At 48.8% G+C, this 21,919-nt stretch overlaps 1 protein-coding gene across 7 annotated transcripts in view; it reads left to right on the top strand.

Moving 5' to 3' along the window:
• The window catches only part of arap1 (ArfGAP with RhoGAP domain, ankyrin repeat and PH domain 1), a 49,792-nt gene that overhangs the window by 13,444 nt on the left and 14,429 nt on the right, over positions 1 to 21,919 (top strand). For 3 of the 7 annotated variants that reach the window (XR_003797943.1, XR_003797944.1, XM_018748691.2), the window contains exons 2-14: positions 21 to 796; positions 4,278 to 4,421; positions 6,452 to 6,588; positions 7,112 to 7,200; positions 7,875 to 7,987; positions 9,386 to 9,517; positions 10,557 to 10,626; positions 10,725 to 10,845; positions 10,938 to 11,134; positions 11,824 to 11,930; positions 12,858 to 13,057; positions 13,285 to 13,370; positions 13,559 to 13,741. Coding sequence is in view for 1 of the 7 variants with exons in the window: in XM_018748691.2 (XP_018604207.2) it covers positions 87 to 796; positions 4,278 to 4,421; positions 6,452 to 6,588; positions 7,112 to 7,200; positions 7,875 to 7,987; positions 9,386 to 9,517; positions 10,557 to 10,626; positions 10,725 to 10,845; positions 10,938 to 11,134; positions 11,824 to 11,930; positions 12,858 to 13,057; positions 13,285 to 13,370; positions 13,559 to 13,741 (2,289 nt within the window). In the remaining 6 variants the exon portion in view is untranslated. Of the gene's footprint in view, positions 1 to 20; positions 797 to 4,277; positions 4,422 to 6,451; positions 6,589 to 7,111; positions 7,201 to 7,874; positions 7,988 to 9,385; positions 9,518 to 10,556; positions 10,627 to 10,724; positions 10,846 to 10,937; positions 11,135 to 11,823; positions 11,931 to 12,857; positions 13,058 to 13,284; positions 13,371 to 13,558; positions 13,742 to 21,919 lie in introns of those variants that run through there. The other 4 variants (XR_003797946.1, XR_001965990.2, XR_001965992.2 and 1 more) reach the window with 4 other exon arrangements.

Below are 21,919 nucleotides of genomic sequence, written 5' to 3'. Positions count from 1 at the left end.
GTCTTCCCCCCCACCGCCAGGTCGTGCAGCTGTCATGAAGTGATCTGCGACTGCGCCGCGCACACGGAAGCGCTCCCCGATCCATCATGGCCACGGGCACCGGCTCCCTCGCCGTCTCCGAGTGGCTCAGCTCCCTGCACCTGGAGCAGTACGCCGACACCTTCCAGGCCCAAGGGCGCGCCCTGCTGTCCCAGTGCCGGGACCTCACCGCCTGGGACCTGGAGCAGCTGGGCGTCGGGCCCCCGGGGCACCAGCGCCGCATCCTGGCCAGCCTGCAGAGGGCGTTCTCCGAGGGCTCCGGCGACGACGCCCCAGAGGTCCGTCCCGTGCCCAGGCCGAGGTCCAAGCAACGCCGTCCGGCAGGGCACTCTGAGGTGGGCGGGGCTTCTCAGGACAGACCTCCACCCCCCATCCCTCCCAGGGTGACCCTGAACCGCCCCCCGGTCAGATTCCCGCCGATGCCCGCCCCCAGGCCACGCCCACAGACCCTCCTCCTGCAACCCACAGAGCAGCAGCTGCAGACCCCCAGCGGCCTGAAGATGTCCCCGACCTCCCCGTCGTCCGTCTCCACATCCTCATCTTCCTCGTCTTCGTCTTCCTGCTTCGCCTCGGAGCAGCCGCAGCCCAGCGATCAGCCCTCGTTCCTGGAATCGGGAACTAAAGGACTTCCCCCGCTGCCCCCCAAGGCCCACCCTGTGGGGGTTGTTAAGGAGGTGCGCTGCCCCCCTCTGCTACCTCGGAGACCCCCCGTTCTTCCGCCCAGGTCCACCGCAACCTTGACCTCTCCCACCGCAAGGTAAGCAGTTCTATGTTGGAGTTAAACATTTTCAAAGATACAAATATTTTTCCAAAATAATTTTTTAAATTCTAAATTTTATTCCGTTTTCTAAAATCTCTGTTCTGTTTCGACCAGCGATTATTGTGCAGAATAGGAGTGTGGAGCCCCCTTAATTCAACTCGGTTCCACAGTGTTTGCCGCTCATGTCTGGTGTTCCCGAGTGTCGGTGATCAATGACAAGACAAGGAACGTTGTGCATTTTTTGGGATGAATTGGTCAACAATTAGCACTAAGTAGCAGTTTGTGGAGACGATGGTTGTGTAATTTTATTGCAGTTTGGAGTTGAAATTTTAAGTGTTTCCGTGTAATGTAGCTTTATTAAAGGCATTTACAGAACCTCGGTGAGGGGGAAAAATTAATTTTACAACAGATTTATCTCTCCAATAAATAAATCAGTGCACTTCAATATTATTTATCTTTGTTTATCGGAGTTCTTTACAGGTTTTAATTTTAAGGGTGATGCTAAAAAAATCATTAAATAAGTTTTTTTTTTTTTTTTTTTTTTTTTTTTGGTATTATAGTGTCATCTGAGGTTTTTCCAGAATCTAACTGAATAAGTGAATAAATGGAGGGATTTATCCGTGTTATAATTTTGTGGATTGTGGGCTCATTAAAGGGACTTTGAAGTTACGAACAAATCGAATTACAAACGGACTTCTGTTCCCAGCTGTTCATAAGTTGAGGAACTGCTGTCCCTTCCCAGTCTTGGGTTCAAGTTCTCCTTTACTGTCCTCTTTGCTGTCCATGGTGTCGATGGTAGGGAGGTCCTATTCGAACAAAGTACTTTACCGTCCCTCACTCTGCTTTACAGCAAGCAGATTCTTCTTTCTGGGGGAAAAAAAAAATTTAAAAACTAATTTTTTTTTATTGACAATATGATCCATAGTCCAGAAAAAAATGTCAGAAAAATGAATCTGTGAGGCCTTTTTTTTCCTTGTTATGTAGTCAGGAAAGGCCAGTTGACTCCACTTTGAGTGTTAGCAGAGAGCGCCCCCTACAGGTGGAGCTTTTGGTCTTTGTCTTTTTATAGTATGGAAAGGAAAGTGTGCAAATTTTCTGGCTTTCTGCTCGTGTGTGTGTGTGTGTGTGTGTGTGTGTGTGTGTGTGTGTGTGTGTGTGAGAGAGAGAGATGTTAAAATGACCCCCCTCCCCCGATAGTGGTGTTCAGTCAAGTAACGGTGATCATTATTACTGTGATTTTTTTTTTTTTTTTTTTTTGAAGAGGGGGGAAAAAACCAACTACAGGTGTGTGTTCACGGGATCCGTTTCGCTGCTTAATTTTTGTTTTCCGGTGACAATCACGGTACTTTGACATTACATTTCCATTGATGTCCATTGATTACGATTAGTGAAAGTTTCCTGATTAGAAAAACACCACCAGTTCTTCTAGAGTGTCCTATTTCATTTGGAAGGCTCCAGAAGGCGCCAGAACATTCTACAAAGCATTAGATTCTGACAGGTACTAAGAATATTCAGAGCTCTGAACCTAGTGCCAAAATTTGCTGATTTCAAGAATGTGGAACATTTTTCTAAAAACTGACATGTAGTACAAACTAACACCAAAAGTTTGTTTAATCATGAATGCAAAAAATAATCAATGAAACATTTTTGTTGCATTAGGTTGTTTATTTATTCATTCATTCACCTTCTCCAGAGCCACTTACACCAATTTACCTGTTCATACAGCAGGGTCATTTTTACCGTGTCGGTTCAGCGCATTGTCGCAAGAGGTGGGATTTGAACCCATGTTCTTGGAGTCCAAGGCAACAGCGCTAACCACATGGTTAGACGTCAGTGGATCTGAAAGTCACGAGTTTGTTGCTCGAGCCCATTTTTATCTGGACTGTCGCAAACTCGAGTGTCTCCTGGCCCAAAGTTCCCGAAAAGGCGGTTTTCTCATCTCATCACAGCAGTTCTTCCTTTCATTAAACTCGAAATAAAGAAAAAGAGTTCTTTGTTGCGCAACCAAGTAACTGACGCCTCATGTGGTCCCTTTTAAAGGCAAAAGACATGTCGGTGTGTCCGGACGCTCACAATGACAGCGGTCACGGCGTCGAAGAATGTAGAACTTCCAGAACCTTCCAGAATAACAGGACTCTGAGAATTGCACCGTGGGATTTTCCTCGAGTCTAACCTCAAGGCGCTTAAAATAGAAATTCTCATACGCAAACGAAAAGTCATCCGAGGCCCAACTCTGTGTGGTTGAAGCGTTACTCGTCATCGACGCGTTCTCGTCGAACGAGATGTTTCGTTTCATTCATTTATCTGACACTTTTCTCCAAAGTGACTTTCTGCTTGCATTGATTTACACCTATTCACCCATTTATTGGAAGATTATTTCTATTGTATCGGTTGAGGGTGTCCTGATCAAGGGCACTAGAGGATGAGGTGAGATTCGAACCCGGGACCACCGGTTCCATTCAAGCGGGTTGTTATGCTACAGCAGCAACAAACATTCAACACGTTCCATTGTCGTCCCTTTAAATTACTTTTACCTGATTTAAAACGCTAATTTATTTACTCATTTACACAGCTGGGTAATTTTATTGGCAGTGAACATGTTACTCAGGGGTACTACAGCTGAAAGGGGGATTCAAACCTGCAACCCTTTGGGTCCAAATGCAGCAGATCTAACCACTACACCACCGGCCGTTTAATGTCTTTTATTAACATTTGAAACATGCAAACCGTTCAGACTTCAAACCCCGAAGACATGAAAGATGCCCAGACTTTGTTACATTGCGGTGAAAAATACAGAAACGCCAAGCGCGCTTCAAAAACAAACCGTCCATCGTCACGGAAACGAGATGAAATCGTACGACATAACGTTTGACAAGGGACAACAAAACAATGAACGCAATCAAACCAGAAGCCCGTCGAACAGTAATAAGCACAAATAAAAAACGACAGCGGCAGCATCACGCGCTTTTACAAGATCTCCTGCGCAGTCGAATCGTGGTGCTGCTGTCGTTGCGAATGAATTAAAAACATCTGTAAACAGCCTGCAGAAATAACAACGCAAACATGTGACATCTTAAAACATGACTAGTGATTTCAAAGGCCAAATGTACAAACATTTCATACAGTTTGTTAGGTAAGGATGTGATGGGTGTGGGTTTGAAACCCCTCTCCTCTTATTGCACCTCTGTAGAGAAGTGAATCGGAGGAGCCGTGTGTGTGTGTGTTCGTGTTCATCAGGGCCTCATCTGTGTGTTTGAGGCCTCGCTGCTGCATTATGGGTAGCCGTGGGGTCGGCGCCCTCTCGTTCTCGCTCTCTTTTGCGTGTGGCGGAGGGCGCTGCGAACGCACGAATGAGAGAGCGAGAGAGGGGGCGGGCGAGCGAGGTGAGCGAGGCGGCTGCGGCACAGGAAGCTGGTGACGCGACACGGGGAGCCGCTCGCAAACATCTCACTAAGTGCTCTCGGCTTCTTCCCTGCAGACGGTCGTCTGCGCCGTCGGCCTTCGCCTCCTCCTCTGGCCTCTTCCCTCAGCGGGACGTGTCCCCGACACACACTGCTCGCACACACACACACACTCCTCCCTGGCTCCACCAGCGATGGGTCTTGGGCTCGGGTCCCGACAGGTGAGTCCTGTCTTTTATCCTCCTTCGCTCATCGCTGCGCGTCGGCCTCGTTGCCCGGGTGACCGCTGGGACCTCTGAAATGTAGCGGGAAGTGTGTGTGAAGTGTGTTTTCGACTCTGTGTCTGTGTTTGCGAGGGAAGACGGGTTGTGTGGCCTGTCAGTGGGGAATTTAACGCGTTCGTCTCAACCGTCGGTTTTGTTTCCATGTTCGTGTTTGGTGACGTCATAGCGGGGGTGTGTATGTCTGTGTGTGTGTGTTTGTCTGTCTGTGCCAGTTCACCAAAGATGAATTCACCAACACAACGTTCAGAGTGTTTGTGATGTCTGACAGTCGAGTGTACGAATGGGGGTGGTGGGGCTCTGGTGGTTGGACTTGGATCCGGCTGTTGCGTTTCTTGTGTCCCACGAGTGTGTGTGTGTGTGTGTGTGTGTGTGTGTGTGTTCCGCACCCATTCTCGGACATCCGTGTTGGACTTTACGCTTGTGTGAGGGACACTCTAAGGGCGTCCAACACGCTGTCCCCTGAGGTGGAGCCGCTGTGTCCCGCTGTCCACTGAGTGTTGGGGGACACTGGTCGCCACACTCTTGTCTTCAGGATCATGGGGCAGCGGGGGACGCGGTGGCTAGAACTGTCGCCTTCCGATCCCAAGGTCCCGGGTTCCAGTCTCACCTCCTGCTGTAGTTGCCTTGATCCAGGTGCTCGCGCTGATGCGACACAGTAAAAGTTACCCAGCTGTGTACCTGGGTAAATCGCTGTAAGCAGTTCGGCGTTCGGCCTTCATGCTGTGAGTGCCGATGGAGAAAAGGGGGGGGGGGGTGAGTCTCAGGGGGACGTCGCCCTGCCTTGCGATGCGTCTGGGATGGCGTTGACCTTCTCCGGAAGGGAATTGCTCTTTGAACCGCGTTGATGGTGACCCGATGATGACCGTCCTGTGTACGCTTTGCGTGGATCTCACCTGGGGTTCGAGGCTGGTTGCGTCCGGGGACGTTTTCCATGGAATTGGACGCATTTTCTTGGGACCCAGTGGAAGGTCGAGGGTTTTGGGTCCGTAGTGGTTAGAACTGCTGTCTCGCACTCGAAGGTCCTAGGTTCGAAGACCACGTCCTCCTGGTGCGGTAGCCTTGATCGAGGGACTTCGCCTGATCTGGTAGGTAAAAATTACCGCGTTGTATCAATGGGTAAATCATTAGGTCTCTTTGAATGTAAATGAAGGTCTTGATTGATGGCCCAAAAGTAAACGGTCGATGGATCCGCGGGGGCCGATGCGCTCCTCAGAGAGCGAGAGGAAGGGGAGAAGGATCGGCGCTCCGGGAAGCAGCGGTTGGCTGTGGGGTCGCTGCAGGGATGGAGAGTGCAGCGGATGCGAGCGCGTTAAATATAGGTTGTGCGCTCTGGAACCCGCGCCTTTCCTGTCCGCAACAATGCCTGCTCTTTCCTGGGGCTCGGCGCCGCGCCGAGGTGCCACTCGGGGCCGGACGGGGAAGTTCGACCGAAAAAATGGGGAACCCGGACACATGTTCGCAATGCAAAATATATCTTTTGAGAATGGAAGCTATAATTTCACTTCGGCGGCGACACGCAGTCCTGGTTATTTTCGACCGTTTTCCACGCGTGGGCCGCCGTCTCCCTCGACTTTCTTTGTTTTTGTTCAGGTGCAGCTGTGTTGCATGCGAGTCGGAAGCGTGGGGGGGTTGCTGTGGATTTCTGTCGCCGTGGTAACCGCAGGCCCCGCGCGAGATTCCTCCCGCCGCCGTGTCAGCCCGGCGGGATTTGTGGCCCAGCGAACCCCGAACCGTCGGTCATCCGGCCCAAGGGGGCGGAGCCTGGGGGGGGGGGGGGGGGGGCTTCCTGGTGGTGCCTGCTTGCCCGGAGGTCACAGAAAACGAGCGTTTGATCACTGTGCAACGTCCTCTCAGGAAGACATGCTTTAGTTGTAGCAGTCTAATGTTCGCCGAAATTAAGACGAACAGGTGGACAAGGCGGTTTTGTTGAGGTTTGCACCCCCACTTACCTCCCCCCACCCACCCAGCAGCACGTCTCCGGTCGATGACGGCAGCGTCTTTGAGAAGGTTCCGGACGTCCCGCCCCGGACCACGTTCCCCAGCCAGTCCTCCGTCCCGGTGGCCCAGCCCAGAGGGGGGGTCCTGCACCCGACCCGCAAAACCAGTAAGTCCGCCCCCCCAGCACCCCAGATGTGAGTGTCATCCTCTGTTGTGCGGGGAAGTACAGTGTGTTTACTAAATAAAGTTTTTTTTTTTTTTTTTTTTTTAAAAAAAAAAAAACTTTTTCTGTACTGTGAGGGAAAAGTAAACAAGTCCTGTGTTTTTTTTCTGACTTTTTTTTTTTACCACATATGATGTTGTCTCTATATATTTCATAAATTTTATGTGTGTGTTTGACAAGTGTTTTTTTGAGTCTTGACACACTTTTTTTTCTGCTGGTTTCTGCACAAACCACCCATTATGTATAATTATGGTAAAAATGGTAAACGGGTGGAGTTTAAAACTCATGGTTTCTGCAGTCCAAGTGTCCGTTGAGAAAAACAGAGTAAAGACAACACATGGGATTCAGTAAGTTATATAAAACAGCCTGCACGAGTGTTTGTGTACAGAGTCATTGTTATTGGCGCCGTTTTTGTTACTATTAATTTTGTTATTTGTCTTCATGATGATTTTCTTCTCTCTGTCAGGATCTTCGTCTAGTGACAGCTCAGAAGGCTATGAGGACCCAGATATCCTGTATAACCAAGGATTTGAGATTGTAAACATGACAGCAAAGGTTGGTGTGTGTGTGTGTGTGCGTGTGCGTGTGCACACGCGTGCATGCAGGTTTGTTCAGCTATGGGTTCTTAACCAACACCCTACCTTGGAGCTGCAATAGAATCAGGTAGTAACTACATGACTTGCTGTTAGTAAAAAAAAAAAAAAAAAAAAAACCCACCCAAAGTAAACGCGAAGCTCCCTGCTCTCTAGGGTATCGTTTTACAAACGGCTGTGCGCCTTGTTAGAGCCCTGTGAACTCGTTTTTACTCAGCCGGGGGCCAAGGTTCGAGGTTCGAATCCAGCTCGGTCTCTGTGGAGTTTGCATCATCTCCCCATGTTTGCCTATGTTTCCTCCAGGTGCTCTGGTTTCCTCTCGCAGTGCAAAGACATGTATTTCAGGTGGACTGGTGACTCTAGAATCCCCAGCGTGCGTGTGTGTGTGTGTGTGTGTGTGTGTGTGTGTGTGTGTGAGATGCCTTGTGACTGTCTGATGCCCTGACGTCCAGGGTGTATCCTGCCTCACCGTATGTTTCCAGGATAGGCTCTGGACCACCGTGACCCTGCACTGGACCACCAGTAATTGATCGTGGGTTAATGGACGGATGGATAGATGTTTCACAAAGTTTTTCCACGCTGAGGCTGTTTGTGTGTTTACGACAACGCGGATCTGAAGGATCTTTCATCCGGCAGGGCAACGGCTTCCTGTCTGTAACAGAGGAGCATCGCAAACGCCAGAATAGCCTGTACAGCGATGACGAGATTCTGGAGAGTGACGGCGAAGCGACCCCCGACCCCATGTCCAAGTGAGCGTCGCTCTTCGGACTTCACTGCTTTGGCCCGCACTCGGTCTCCGTCCGCCCACATGTTCCCGCCGCGATGATGCAAACGGCAGAAGTTCCTTGTGTTAAAAAAAGACGATATTTTTGCTGAGCGAATAATTTATAACAAGTTGCTCAAGGGCAGAATTCGGCTACTGGGATGGAATACGAGCGTCACGAGTCTGGATTGTGCAGTTTCTGACTTCCTTCCTTTACGCTGCCAGTAAGCGGTGTGTTTGCCAACACTGGGACTACACACACACACACACACACACACACACACACACACACACAAAATCCAAAGTGCCACTTAAAGGCTGTAGGTTCAAACACTTCCTTTGGGGTTTATAATGTCTGTCTGTATCCAGTGCTGCTTGAAAGTGTGTGAACCCTATAAGGGTGGTCGTTATTCCTGTGTAAAATATTACAATACACTTCCACTTTATAAAATGAATAAATGACCATGATTTACACCCCTGACTCTACTTACCGACTTGGCTTAACCAGTTCAACTTGGGCTTCATTTATTTTTACACCTGCCCTACTTGTGTGTTTCTACTACACACATGATTTCCTCTAAAGCAACATATGAAATTAGTCATTACACACCTATTGTGTCACATGAGAAACACTGATTCTCATTTAATAACCATATCATGGTAAAACTAAGGCACATAAAGGGTTACCATACTTTCAAGCAGTGCTGTTTATATATATGTGTGTGTGTGTGTCCGTCCATATGTATATATAGATAAGAGGTATTCCTGTGTGTTTGTAAAATATACACACATGCACGCACGCACTCAACACAACAACTAAAAGTATCCCCTCCCTGTGCACTTTTTTCGCACTTTATTATACAGCACGGAATGTAAAGTACTTTGGACGTTTTATTAAAGTAAAAGTGCAGAACAAAGTAATTAAGGGCCATGAATAATTCTGGTAGGTGCTCTGTCTATATATATATACTGTATAATGTGTGTGTGTGTGTGTGTGTGTGTGTGTGTGTGTGTGTGTGTGTGTGTGTGTGCGCACGCACATCCTTACATGGAATTGCATAATTACTAATGTCTTATCTAACAGCCTTTTTTTTTCTTCTGACATATGTGGGGGGGGGGCACAGTGGGTTTGACCGGGTCCTGCTCTCTGGTGGGTCTGGGGTTCGAGTCCCGCTTGGGGTGGCTTGCAATGCACTGGCGTCCCGTCCTGGGTGTGTCCCCCTCCCCGTCCAGCCTTGCACCCTGTGTTGCCGGATAGGCTCCGGTTCCCCGTGACCCCGTTTGGGACAAGCGGTTCTGAAAATGTGTGTGTGTGTGTGTGTGTGTGTGTGTGTGTGTGTGTTGGGGGGAACTGAGAGATGTTTGCTCTTCTTCATGTCTACAGATTGGAGTCGTTTAACCAGAGCGTGTACCTCCCTGTGAGCTCCCTGCCCCCCAACGCACCCTCTGTGGACCCAAGCCTTCCCCCCTCCCCCGTCATCAAGATGGGCTGGTTGGACAAGAACCCGCCCCAGGGGTACGTGAGCGTTGCACCTCTGGGCCTTTTCTTATGCTTCTGCTGCAGAAGCGAGACCATGAAGTAAAAATACCCTGGTGGGGCCACTGAACCTGCAGCGCAAACTTCACTAAAGCAGCGAGTCAGTAGCGAGAAAAGAGGAAGAAGCTGCAAACTTGAGTCAGAGCGATATCTGTCTTTATGCTCATATTGGCTCTTCGCGTCTGGCAGTGCGGCCGCACAACTTACCGTGTTACATTTGGTCATTTTCGGTCATTTTTCTCCAAAGTGACCACAGTGTTGTTTACACTGATTTACCCATTTATACAGCAGGGTAATTTTTACTCTATCAATTCAGGGCAAGTGGCTTAATCAAGGTTTGCTGCAGCGGGACGTGGGATTTGAATGAACCTGGGTACTTCGAGTGCAAGGTGGCAGCTCTAACCACTGCTCCTTACAAGTTTTGCTGTGGGAGCAGAGCTGGTGGAGGTGATTGTGAAAGGTGGTGAAGCTCTCAGGGTAAATTCATAAAAAGAATTTGAGCCCTTGTGTGGGTTGCGTGGCCCGTAGGCTCCGCCCCTTTTTGCACCGGGTCGTAGAGGCACCTCGGCAAATCGCGGCCACGGTCGCCCCTCTTTCTCTCGTCTTTTGCAACCAAGACGCATCTCAGCGAGGTCGCTTTAAATAGCTGCCGGCGTCGGCCTTCGCACCTGACCGCTGCAATGAGAGAAGCAAAAAAGATGCAGAGAGCGAGAATGAGAGCGCTCAAACTGTGGTGAGACACCGACAGACAGTCAGGACCAGGTAAAACGTGGCGGTTAAAATTTGAAAGCGCGGCTGCACCATTAGCTTGTCACATGGCTTTGGTTTGCATGTTGTAGTGAGCTCTCCATATAGTCAGGGTGTACCGCCACACTTCTCCCTGTGGTCATTACCGCGCAGGCGAACCTCTGACCAGATGTATGGTCCTTCAACAACAAGGCATCTCCTTATTCCCCTGATCCTTCTCCATAATGAAACCAATTGTTGACATCTGAGATCTTCCTTTCCCTGTCTGCAGGTCCATGATCTATCAGCGCCGCTGGGTCAAGCTTGACGCCGACTACCTGAGATACTTCGACAATGAGAAGGTGCCCTCCGTTTACAATTTGCTGCCCAACGTTAGGTTGCTCGGCCAATGCACGGTGTCCAGGGTCAAAGGTGTGGAACTAATGCATGGCCTCTACAGGAGGTCTACTCAAAGAGGATCATCTCAACTTCCTCCATCGCCAGTGTCTCTAACATTGGGGAGCAGAAGTTCGAGGTGGTGACCCACAGCCGGACGTTCGTCTTTCGGGCTGAGAGTGACCGTACGTGACCTCCTCTTTGAGGCAAACGTGTTTGCTAGATGTTGTGTTTGCTCTGATGAATCTAAGAAGGGCGTCTTTTTCCGCGTCTCAAGTCGAGAGGAACGGGTGGGTGTCGGTGCTGCAGGATGCCGTGGGGGATCCCCGGTGCCGAAGGGAATCCAAGGGCTCCTTGCTCAGCCTTTCCGCCACGAACCACGAGATGCAGGGCTACCTGGAGCTCCGAGGTCTGCGCTCAAAGCTCTACGTGGTGTTGTGTAACGACAAGGTCTTCCTTTACAAGAACCAGGAGGTCAGTAGCTGCTTTTCCATTCCAAACAGAGCTGTAATTTTAGTCTGCTGACGCTGTGTGTGTGTGTGGTGTGTTTGAGAAAGAATTGAGTAGGTGGAAAATGCTGCTGCATTAAACCCTCTATAAATGGACCTCGATTTAAAGGTTTTCAGGTTTTACAGACAAAATCCTCCAGTTCATATATCGGTACTTTCTGACTTTCCATTACCGGATTTTCCGGCCGATATGTTTGTACTTCAGTACTTCCCTGTAATACTTTGGCTCGTGTGTTGAAGAGGGGCAAAGTGATTACCGTAGTTAATTTCTTGTTAAAACACTGGGTAGGTTATTATTATTTATTTTTATTTTCTAATTCAAAGTGTGTAACATACAGTATATTTAGTGAAATTTATTGCGTTTCCTGTAAATGTGGGTGCTGTTATGCTTCAGAATATTTTTTTTTTTTTTAACTCAACAGATGTTTGAGTTCATATAGATGCTGATTTACAGTCATTTGGAATAACCGACATTTGTGAACATCGGACACCCCCTCCCCTAATTAGTCAGTAAAACAAGGATATACTGTGCTTAAATCTACTAAGTGTAGCTGCAGGTAGCCCACCTCACCATAGGGGGCAGTAGAGAGTGGGCGCCGTGTTCAGGAAGTAGACTCGAGTACCATTTGCCTGTATTTCTCTCAATCACACCAGGACTACAAGCTGGGCATCGGAATCACCTTCATTGATATGAACGTTGGCAACGTGAAGGACACGGACCGCAGGTCCTTCGACCTCACGACCCCATATAGGATCTTTAGGTGAGTCTTTACCTGCTGTTGTTTTTCCCAGCTCTGCGTTATGCACGTCCTTTGCGGTGCACAAGATTCAGGTGACCTGCGAGAACCTTCCTAACCCTTCTGGCCAACACCCACTGTAGAGTATACATGACTGTCTTGTGAGCTTCACTTGATGAAGTCTGGGCAGGGGTTCGGAGTGCTCCCATACATTTGACGCCCCAGTGGTCTCACGGTTTTCACTGGTACCGTACCAGAGTCCAGTTTCCTGTTACCAGCCCAGTGGGCTCCTGAATATGTACTGAGTAGTTTTGGAAGTACATTCTGGTCATTTGTGGAGAACTCCAAGAAGGTCTCTCTCAGTGAGAGTAGTTCAAGTACTGTCTGCTGCAACGTGGCCCTTACCAACGTGACCTGAGACATGAAGGACATGGGGTCAGCCCTGCATCGTCTGATTGTGGAAAAGGCATCTGATCTCACATGGAAACATCTGACATCTCCCTGCTTCCATGTCATTGTGCGCTAACAGAACTTGTTTCCTCTTCCCATCCTCTCAACTAGGTCCCTTCCTCAATTGCTTACTCAACAGGAAAGTAGACTAATAGTAGATTGTTGAACCTTTTTGTTCTAGACACATCCACAGAGGTCCCCTGTCTGCACATTAGAATGCTCAGGCAGGGTGGGCAGCCACTGGTATTCAGACCCCCAGAGGTTTATTTTTCTCCCTGTTTTTAAACACTTGGGAGTTTTTTTGTTTTCCTCTCCTCAACTGTCAGATGTCTTATCCTAGTAGTTAACTATAACTGCTGCTTCACAGTATTGTATCCTGAACCTTTAGACCTTCACACATCCATATTTTTAGTGACGTATTAATTCAATCGGGAACCGGCGGTTAAGGTCATAGGCCAGTTGCCAAGCCGAAGGCCAACGCAGGGATCTCTGTGCATGCAGCTTCATGGCTGAGACGGACCAGCTGAAGGAGCAATGGGTGGAGGCCATGCGTGAGTCCATCGCCGAGGCCCTCTCCAACTACGAGGTGGCCACGAAAATCTGGTCCGAGGAGTCCAATGGATTTTGCGCTGACTGCGGTGCCACCAAGCCGGAGTGGGCCGCCATCAACCTGTGCGTGGTGTTCTGCAAGCGCTGTGCAGGTGGGGGCACCAGGGACCTAGTGGTTCTGTAGAACTTTCCATTATTTCCACAGAAAATCGTTGTCCAAGCTGATCTAGAGTCCCATAGTTTTACAGTACATCAAGGTATTTGACATGGTTTGACCTTATTTCTACACAAGGGTTAAACACCTTTGGTGTTTGAGATGGTTAATCTCACAACAGAAACCTCATTGCTGAATGTCCTCCGGTGTCCCCGTCTCCTTTAGGACAGCACAGGGGCCTCGGACCCAGCATCTCGAAAGTACGCAGTCTGAAAATGGACAAGAAGGTCTGGACGGAAGAGCTCATTCAGGTAAATCATTGTAAAACATGACAAAATCTTCCAAAAGACATTTGCTATGAAATATGTGTATGACCGGTACTTCTTCAGAGCAGCATGTTCCTGGTGAGCTTTTCATGAGGTGAATGTTCTTGTGATCATCTTGGACGGAATTGTGAATCTGTTCAGGAAGAGTAGTTCACAGCTTTTCTGGCCTTCAGCTCTTCATGTTGCTCGGCAACGCACGAGCGAACCTCTTCTGGGCCGCCAACGTACCCCCGAGCGAGGCTCTGCTGCCATCTAGCTGCACGGAGGACCGTCGACGATTCATCACTGCCAAATACCGGGAGGGGAAGTACCGGAGATACCACCAGCTTTTCGGTAACCAACAGGAGCTCGACAATGTAAGTTGGGCTGAGCCAGGAGCTAAACTCTCAGGCTTTCTCATTCTACACTACAGAGAACTGGTATGTGCTCTTAGCTGATACAGTAATCACTGCCAGTCAAACACTTGGAACCTCTTTCCAAACTTGATTGATCAAGGAGTGTCCGGCAAGTGAAGAAACACTAATGGGAACGTGTGATTTTGAGGTCATTGGAGCACTTTTAGTACTCGAGGATTGATTCTTCTAGCTGAATTGGTGACTCTAAATTGCCTGTACTGTTAGAATGGGTGTGTTTCCGACTGTGTGATTGCCCTTCAATGGGATGGCATCCCTTCTGGGGTGTACCCTGCTTCACGCCCTATACACTAGCGATCGGAAGTTTGGAATCACTGAGAAACTTTCAGTGAAACAATTGGTAGTTTTTTATTAACCATTAAATTAATTTAAAAATATAGTCGACATAATTACTAATGTTGCAAATAGCTATTACTGCTTGAAATAACTGATTTATGATTCCTAATGATAAACTTAGCTCATCTCTTAGTTAATCATGTTAAAATGCTAATTGGTTATTAGGGAAACCTTTGTAATTGTGTTAGAACTGCTGAAATCCATTGTTCTGTTCAGTAAACATAGTAAATTGTCTTTTTCCTCGGGCTGCTAGGTACCTAAAGTTCATTTCTGAGTTCAAAAATGGCCAGAACAAAACAGCTTTGTTAAGAAAGTCTATAGTTTTCTTGCAAAACGAAGGTCATTCCATGTATCAGGTTGCCAAGAAACGGAACATTTCCTACGAAGGTGTTCACGATTGCATTGAGATAAGGTTGCAAGCTGGATGTACAATAACCCTGTTAGTAAAAGCAGTAGACTGAGCCACCATGACCGTGCACTGGTAAAGCCGTTCATGAGACTGGAGAGAAAAACGGAAATTGATTACTTTGGGGTGTTACCCGTTGCACAGAATAATGATACAATTCTTTCCATCCCCCATAGATGTGTCATTTCATACCTGCCCCACAAGGGAAGGCATATTGGTTCAATAATGTTGGGCCATATTGGTTCAATAAGGTCCAGTCATAGTGCTCAAAGAGTCAAAATCTCCAGTCATAATGCTAACTGAAGTTGCCCCAGAAGTTTAAACTTATTACACCTGCGGAATGGTGGCTGTGAACTTCATGCCGGCGCTGTGCAATCAATCTGTTCAGTGGAACTCTATCCACAAGTGGCTCATAATTTGCTTCATATGAATGGCCAATGACTCCGCATGATGGAAGCAAGAATTGATAGTCAAAATTTAAAAAAAAGATCCGCTCATAATGAACTGTAGGTCTTGCTGACCCTGGATGGGAAAAAGTAGGTCTTTGCTGGTTTCTGGATGTCTGAGTTGGTAGCTAGGTGGACGTTCACACCCAGAGCCTTGTGTCTTGGGTTGCGGTTGACTGGCTGGGTACTTGGCACTTACCATGTGTTACAGCCTTGGTTGCCCAGCCAGGACTGCCAAGTAAGTGTGGATTGGTGGGGGTGGTGGCTGAGCTGCTGTAGCGCAGCACTAACACGGGGCGGGCAGTGAGGTCTGCAGTAAAGTAGCGTCGACTGTGTAAAGTAGTGACTTCATACTAGGTTGTGTCAGATGACAGTCTCATGTGGGTTTCTTAAATTGTCAGTGAAAAGTCTAAAAAAAAAAAAAAAAAAAAAAAAAGTCACTTTCACAGTAAGCAAAGAGTGACTGGGCAAGATTTTTGGGAAACTTAAAACAAAAAAAGTATCTAACTATATGTCGTTTTGTGACTCACAGTTAGACTGCCCCTTCTGGTTTGGAGAGGTACTGCAGTGCAGTATCGCTGAAAGAATGTGGACGAGATGTTTTTCGTGCGACTGCCCTTTCGAGGGAATCTTACTTTCCATTCTCACTTGTGTCAGACTCCTCTGTGCTTTCTGACTCAGATGTGGGTGCGAGAAGCCTGTGAGGGGACTCTTTGCTTCAAGAGCTAGTTGCAGCCACATCTGTGACACGTCTCTGAAACAAGGCGTGTCAACGGCGTAGGGCACGAAAATCTGACGAGGTGGAAGGTCCCATAAAACCCCTTGTATCTGTCAGCTGGCTGGTAGCATATTGTTTCACTGCTGCCTTGCAGTCAAAGGACCTGGGTTTGAGTCCCCAGGTCTAGAGCCCTTGGTCAAGGTACTTCCCCTAAACTGATACAGTAAAAACGACCCAGCTGTGTAATAGAGTAAAGTAGCTTAGTGCACAAACACTAAAAAAAATTGCAAGGCTTTCTGAAGAATGGCCGGTGATGTAGTGGTTTGAGCTGCTGCCTTTGGATCCAAAGGTTATGGGTTTGATCCCCCTTTCCGTCTGTAGTAACCCTTGAGCAAGGCTCTTACCCTGAATTGCTCCAGAAAAATTACCCATCTGTACAAAGGGGTGAATAATTGTAAGTTGCTCTGGAGAAAAGTCTCACCTAAGTGAATGAATGTGAGAACTGTGTCACGTATATTATGCGATGATGATAATACTAATAATTGTTTTCCAAATGAACTCTCATTTTTTAGGTTGGATGCATTTATTCAGCTTAGAATTGGACACTTTGGTTCCATTTTTAAGTGTTTTATACCTTCTTGTAGTTCATGTTGTGTGGGTTAGAGGTGAAAACTGTCAACACTTGGCAGTCCTGGCTTTGCTGTACATGGTGTTCAGAGCATTTCAGCATCTGGATTTTCTCTTTGAAATATCGCACACACGTCTCACTGTCTGTGTCTCTCCAGTCCCCCCCCCCCCCCAGCCCCTTGTGCTGTCCTCCTTGCTCTGCTTTTGCACCTTGAGTGGCTGCAGGCTTTCGTCCGTCCCACTTCCTCCAGGCGGGTTTGGAGTCGTAGCCGCTCTGCTCGGACGGCCGTGCGGGTAAAGAGACCCCATGTGCTGGAGCTGCTGCTGGACGCTGTTCTGGTGGACATAAAGGCAGCTTCCCGCTCTGAATGGACTGCAGATTTTCCCCTTTGTCCTTTCCCGGGCAGAGCGGCGCACACTCAGCGTCCGCAGAGCTCGGCCGGACTCGGCTCTCAATGGTCCCGTCCTCTTTATCGACCGCTGTCTGCAAACTGTAAGATGCATGCAGAGCTGACCTGCTTTATCGCACCTTTTTTTTTTTTTTTTTTGTGGTCGGCTTTTGTTACTCAGTATGATAAAGTCATCAGCGTGTTGCACACAGTCATCAGCCAGAGTGACCTGTCAGACAAAAGAATGATAAAAGTGCCGAAAAGGCAGTCTTCTTTTTTTTTTTTTTTTTTTTAAATTTGTTTTGTGGTTATTGATTTATTTGATCTAATTAAGTAAGTTTCTTCTATTGAGCAAAAATCCCTCCTAAAGAAACAAACAAAAAAAAAAAAAAAGCTTCCTCTAAGCATATCTGACAAGCATTTGTTTAAGTGACCCGGCAGTTTGTCGTGGGGGGGCACTGAATCCATGAAATACTGTTTCCAACAGGGATCTGCTCCAGGTATTTAGAGAGAGAGAGAGAGATTGATCGTCTAATAACAATGTTGTAATTAGCCCTAAATTGAATTAAATCCTTTTCTGTGTAGAATTCTGGGGGGGCAGGCAGCCACTGGCACTTGGATCTCTAGAGGTTTTTTTTTCCCCCTCCACCTCCCTGTTTTGCCTTTCAGTTTGGAGTTTTCCTTCCTTTCCTCCGTGGCCAGTTGGTTTACGCGCGCGCACACACACACACAAACAATCTGAAACCACTTGCCCCAAGCGGGGTTGCGGTGAACAGGAACCTAACACAAGGCTGGAGGGGGAGGGGACACACCCAGGCCGGGACACCAGTCCATCGCAAGGCACCCCAAGCGGGACTCAAACCCCAGACCCACTAGAGAGCAGGACCCGGCCAAACCTGCTTCGCCACCGCACCCTTCCTGTTGGTTTACTTACAGCTTTAATTATTAATATACGTAGTTATTGCACTAATTTAATGTATAGGCAACCTTTAATTTGTGTTATGTCCCATCAGTCGTTCAGCACTCTATCTCTGTGTGAGAAGAGCTCCATAAATACAAACTGAACTGAATAGGGAGATTCATCGAAATGGATAGAGATGTAGATATTTAGATAGTTTCAGAACTATTGATCCTAATGTGCAGACAGGGCAGCAGCAGTGAGAGAAGAGTGGGCAAATAAGCCAGGAATTGATCCAGTAAAAATTAACGTGTTGCATAAATGGGTAAATCACTGCAAGTTGCTTTGTGTGCACACCCAGCGCAAAGTCGGAGACGTGTGTATAAATAATGGGTAGTAATAATGTTGTTCAGAGTTGTTTCCTGCTGAAAGGCCAGCAGCGCGCTGAGGTCAACATTCGTCACACATGGAAACGTGTGGTGTGTAGATCTGACGTTTCGGGTCGTCAGAGGGAAGCAAACAGGGAAATGTGAAGGAGATACAGCACTAATGAAGACCGGAGCTGTGTCTTTAAACACACACACACACAAACACACACACACACACACACACACACATCATCTGCTTGCACTGGTCTCAATGCAGCCTTTGTTCTCCAGCTCTCGCCCCCCCCCCCCGTTGACCCCCGCCCTCCCACACTTCCGACTCCCTCATCAGTGGAGATGTTTCTCTCCGCTCCCCAGGAAGGGCTGCTTTCTGCGGGTTGCGGGGAGGTTCTTCCCGGAGCCCTCGCAGGATCTCGGACGGGGAGTAAAGTGCCCCCCCCCCCCCCCCCCCCCCCCCCTTCTCGTTCCACACAGAGCCCCACGCTGGTTTGTTTATCCAACTGTGGCTGGCTCCGCCCACATAGCCCCCCCCTTCCTGTTACATCATGGGCCTTGTTCAGGAATGTGCTGCGGGGCGGCCCTCGCCCGCTCCCTCCCTTCCCTCCCTCCCACCCCGCCCCCACCCCTTTGTTTGGGTTTGGCCGAACGGGTCCGCACAGGGGCCGCTCACTCTGCCGCAGAACTCCAGCTCGCTGCCGTGTCTCTTCTGCTCCGTGTAGACTGGACCCCCGGCGGCGGCGGCACCCCCTGAATCCCCCAGGTCTTGAAGAGGAGTGGGGTGAGTGTGTGTGTGTCAGTGGGTGTGGGTGTGTGTGAGAAGTTGTGTCCCTCGCTAGCTGCTTTCCACACTACCCAGATCTCCTGGGGTTTGGGCTCCTGCGCTGTATGGAACTGCAACTCCAGCCGCGTACAGCTGTGTCTGGGTGGATGAGCGAGCGAGAGAGATGGGAACTTGGGAGATGTGACACCAGCTCTGCCATTCTCTGGATGGCTTGAGTAGACCCTCAACCTTCTCAGTGGAGCACCTGGTTTGTGGTCTCCCTACCTTTCTGCTCCAAAGCTGCATTTCCCTGCATGATGTGACATTTTGCCTTTATCGGCTGGTCGCATGCGGGACAAACGGCCCCCCATGTGACCACAGCCCTCTCTCTGACTGAACACGGCACTCTGTGTTGTAGTACTTTATTCTGCCAACTCTCCCTAAAGAGGAGAAGCTTCCCCCCATGTGGTCTCAGCTCTGGCTTTGTTCTCAGTGCTAAGCGTGATGTACGAGAGAACCAAGGGTGTATTTCAGACCCAGCGGTGTTTGCCGACATTGTTTTGTTCTGGTGCTGTTTTCCCTTAGAGACTGTGAGAAGGTGACCGTGTGGACTGTTCTCCTCCATCCCTGGCTGATACGACGACCCTGTGACCCCTGTCCTGTTGGTGCGATGTGCTTTTTGGGTAGCTCCTAGAGACGAATTTGCATCACTTTAGAGAAAAGCTTCTACGGGTGGCATGGCGAGTAGCGCCGATGTCTCACAGTGCCTGGGTTGTGCGAGAGGACATGGGTTCGATCCCCACTCAGTCTGTGTGGAGTTAGCATGTTCTTCCTCTGTGGGTTTCTTCCAGGTGCTCTGGTTTCCTCCCACACTTCAAAGACATGCTGTTCAGGTTCCCCCATAGTGTGTGTGTGTGTGTGTGTTCCACTGATGTATGGATGAGTGACCCAGTGTAAGTAGTGTATCTAGCAGTGTAAGTCACCGCGGTGAATAAGGTGTGTTGGCTGATAACACTACATAGAGTTCGTTGGAAGTTGCTTTGGAGAAAAGTGTCTGCTAGAAAAACACATGTAAATTTACTAAACGAATAAATGTAGATGTCGGTACAGGGGAGACGGAGGGCTCTGCTCTAGAGGGCACTGCCCTCAAGAACTCGCCGTGCTTCTTGGCCGATCGGTGCTGTTTGGACTTCCTGCCTTTACTTACCCTCGCAGAGCCCCGACTTTTGCATGACTCGAGCGGCTGCTTAACCTCACGCTCAAAACGCACCTGCACATTAGCGCTGCGGATTCTGATGACGTGAGATAACGCTGGAGAAGCTTCCGAGGGCTTCTCCACAGGTGGATTCTGCACTCGGAACAGCAGAGTGTCAGTCCTGCTCCGAGATCCTGATAAAGACCCATTCTGGATGTTGGAGTTGGCTCTTGCTGTCCAGTGTGGTTGGAACCGTCCCCTTTTCCAGCCTTGAGCTTTTCTGATTTCGAGGGCATGCCCATTATAGCAAACAGATTTAGCTTTTGGGCTTGTGTCAAGGGTTCAAGAGTTCCCTTTCAATGTGTCTCGTATTATTTCTGGGTGAGTCATCCTGTCTGTGGCAGATGTTTGGCGCGCGAGGTTCTCATTCGGGGAGGCTGGAGCACCCCTTTCCCAGACGCACTCCTTCTGGCAGCCGGTCGTACGAGTTGCTTGGTGGGCTGGAGTGTCGGCGGAGCGGGATTCGTCCCCCAGCAGTGCAGCGCGGCCCATGCAATGGACCCCTGAGCGAATGTCCTCTTCTTGGTCCTCTAAAGATGGATAAAGTTGTGTCCCCGCCACTGGTGCCCTGCCTTTGTTTAGCAGAATGCTAAAGGTTCAATAACCAGCTAACCAACATCCACATCTGCTTGTCCCAAGTGGGGTCACAGTAAACCGGGGCCTAGCCTGGCAACACAGGGCGCAAGGTCGAAAGGGGAGGAGACAAGCTCAGAACGGGACGCCAGTCCGTTGCAAGGCATCCCAAGCCGGACTCGAACCCCAGACCCGCCACACAGCAGGCACTGGCAAAACCCGCCGTGCCACCGCGCCCCCCCCAAGGTTCAGTAACAGCTTCTTAATTTCCCTTCTGCTGTAAATTTAGAAAATCGCCATCCATATGTGGCTTTGCAGAGTTTTGCTTTAGTCAGGGTTTTTGGTTCTCACCATTTCGGTCTTTTACTGAGACCCTGATTATTGCTCACAAATGCATCAGTAGAACTGCTCCCAGCTATTTACAAGACTTGATCGACCGCTACACCCCAACCAGACCTCTTCGCTCGTCTACTTCTGCTCGCTTGGTGGTCCCGCGCATGAAAGATAAAGCGCGGAGGTTCTCAGTTCTGACTCCATTGTGGTGGAACCACCTCCCCCTTTCACTCGGAACTGCTGAAACTCTGTCTACATTCACGAAGCGTCTGAAAACTCACATTTTCCGGACTCACTTCACCCATCATCTCTTAAGTTCATGTATGGTGTAAATGTTCATGCAATGTGACTTTATGATCATCCCCAGATAAGCCTTTACTCAGCTACTCCTGCATTGTATGTAAACGTTTGTGTACCTTATTAAAAAAAATTGTAGGAAGGTGATCAGGAATCGTCTATCCTGAGTTTTGTGCACCTACTCGAGCGATGAACATTGGTGCATAAAGCGGAAAGAAACCAAGCTTACCTAAGAATCACATGTGTGCAACTATGTCTCTTTCTCCTAATGTAATGTACAAATTGTATTTTCTCTGAGATGTACGTTGCTTTGGGGAAAAGCGCCTGCTAAGTGAGTAAATGTAAAATGTAAATGTACTGCTTCTACTGGGTAAATTGTTCAAGTTGGTGAGTCAGCAGGGTGGTGTGGGCAGTCGGGGGGGGGGTGGTCTATCAGCTGACTCAAACTTAAACAAAACCGCTCAGTGACTGTGGTGACAGCTTGGGGGGGCTGGACGTAAATTGACAACTTGGCTTGGATCCGAGCTGTTCTTGCCAGGCTGGGAATTTCAGCGAGCGAAATGAAGACGACAGCTCAGCGACGTGAAGGTCGTACCCGACAGCTGCTTCACGGGTGACAGTTTCTAAAGGAACTTTGACAGCTTGGATGTGTTTCCTATTTCACTTCATGCCCATTGAAGCAATAAGTGAAGTATCT

The sequence above is a fragment of the Scleropages formosus genome, chromosome 10, assembly GCF_900964775.1.
Source record: "Scleropages formosus chromosome 10, fSclFor1.1, whole genome shotgun sequence".
In the NCBI taxonomy this organism is placed as follows: domain Eukaryota; kingdom Metazoa; phylum Chordata; class Actinopteri; order Osteoglossiformes; family Osteoglossidae; genus Scleropages; species Scleropages formosus.
Note: the sequence above shows the minus strand (reverse complement) of the source record. Positions and strands in the feature narration are given on the sequence as shown.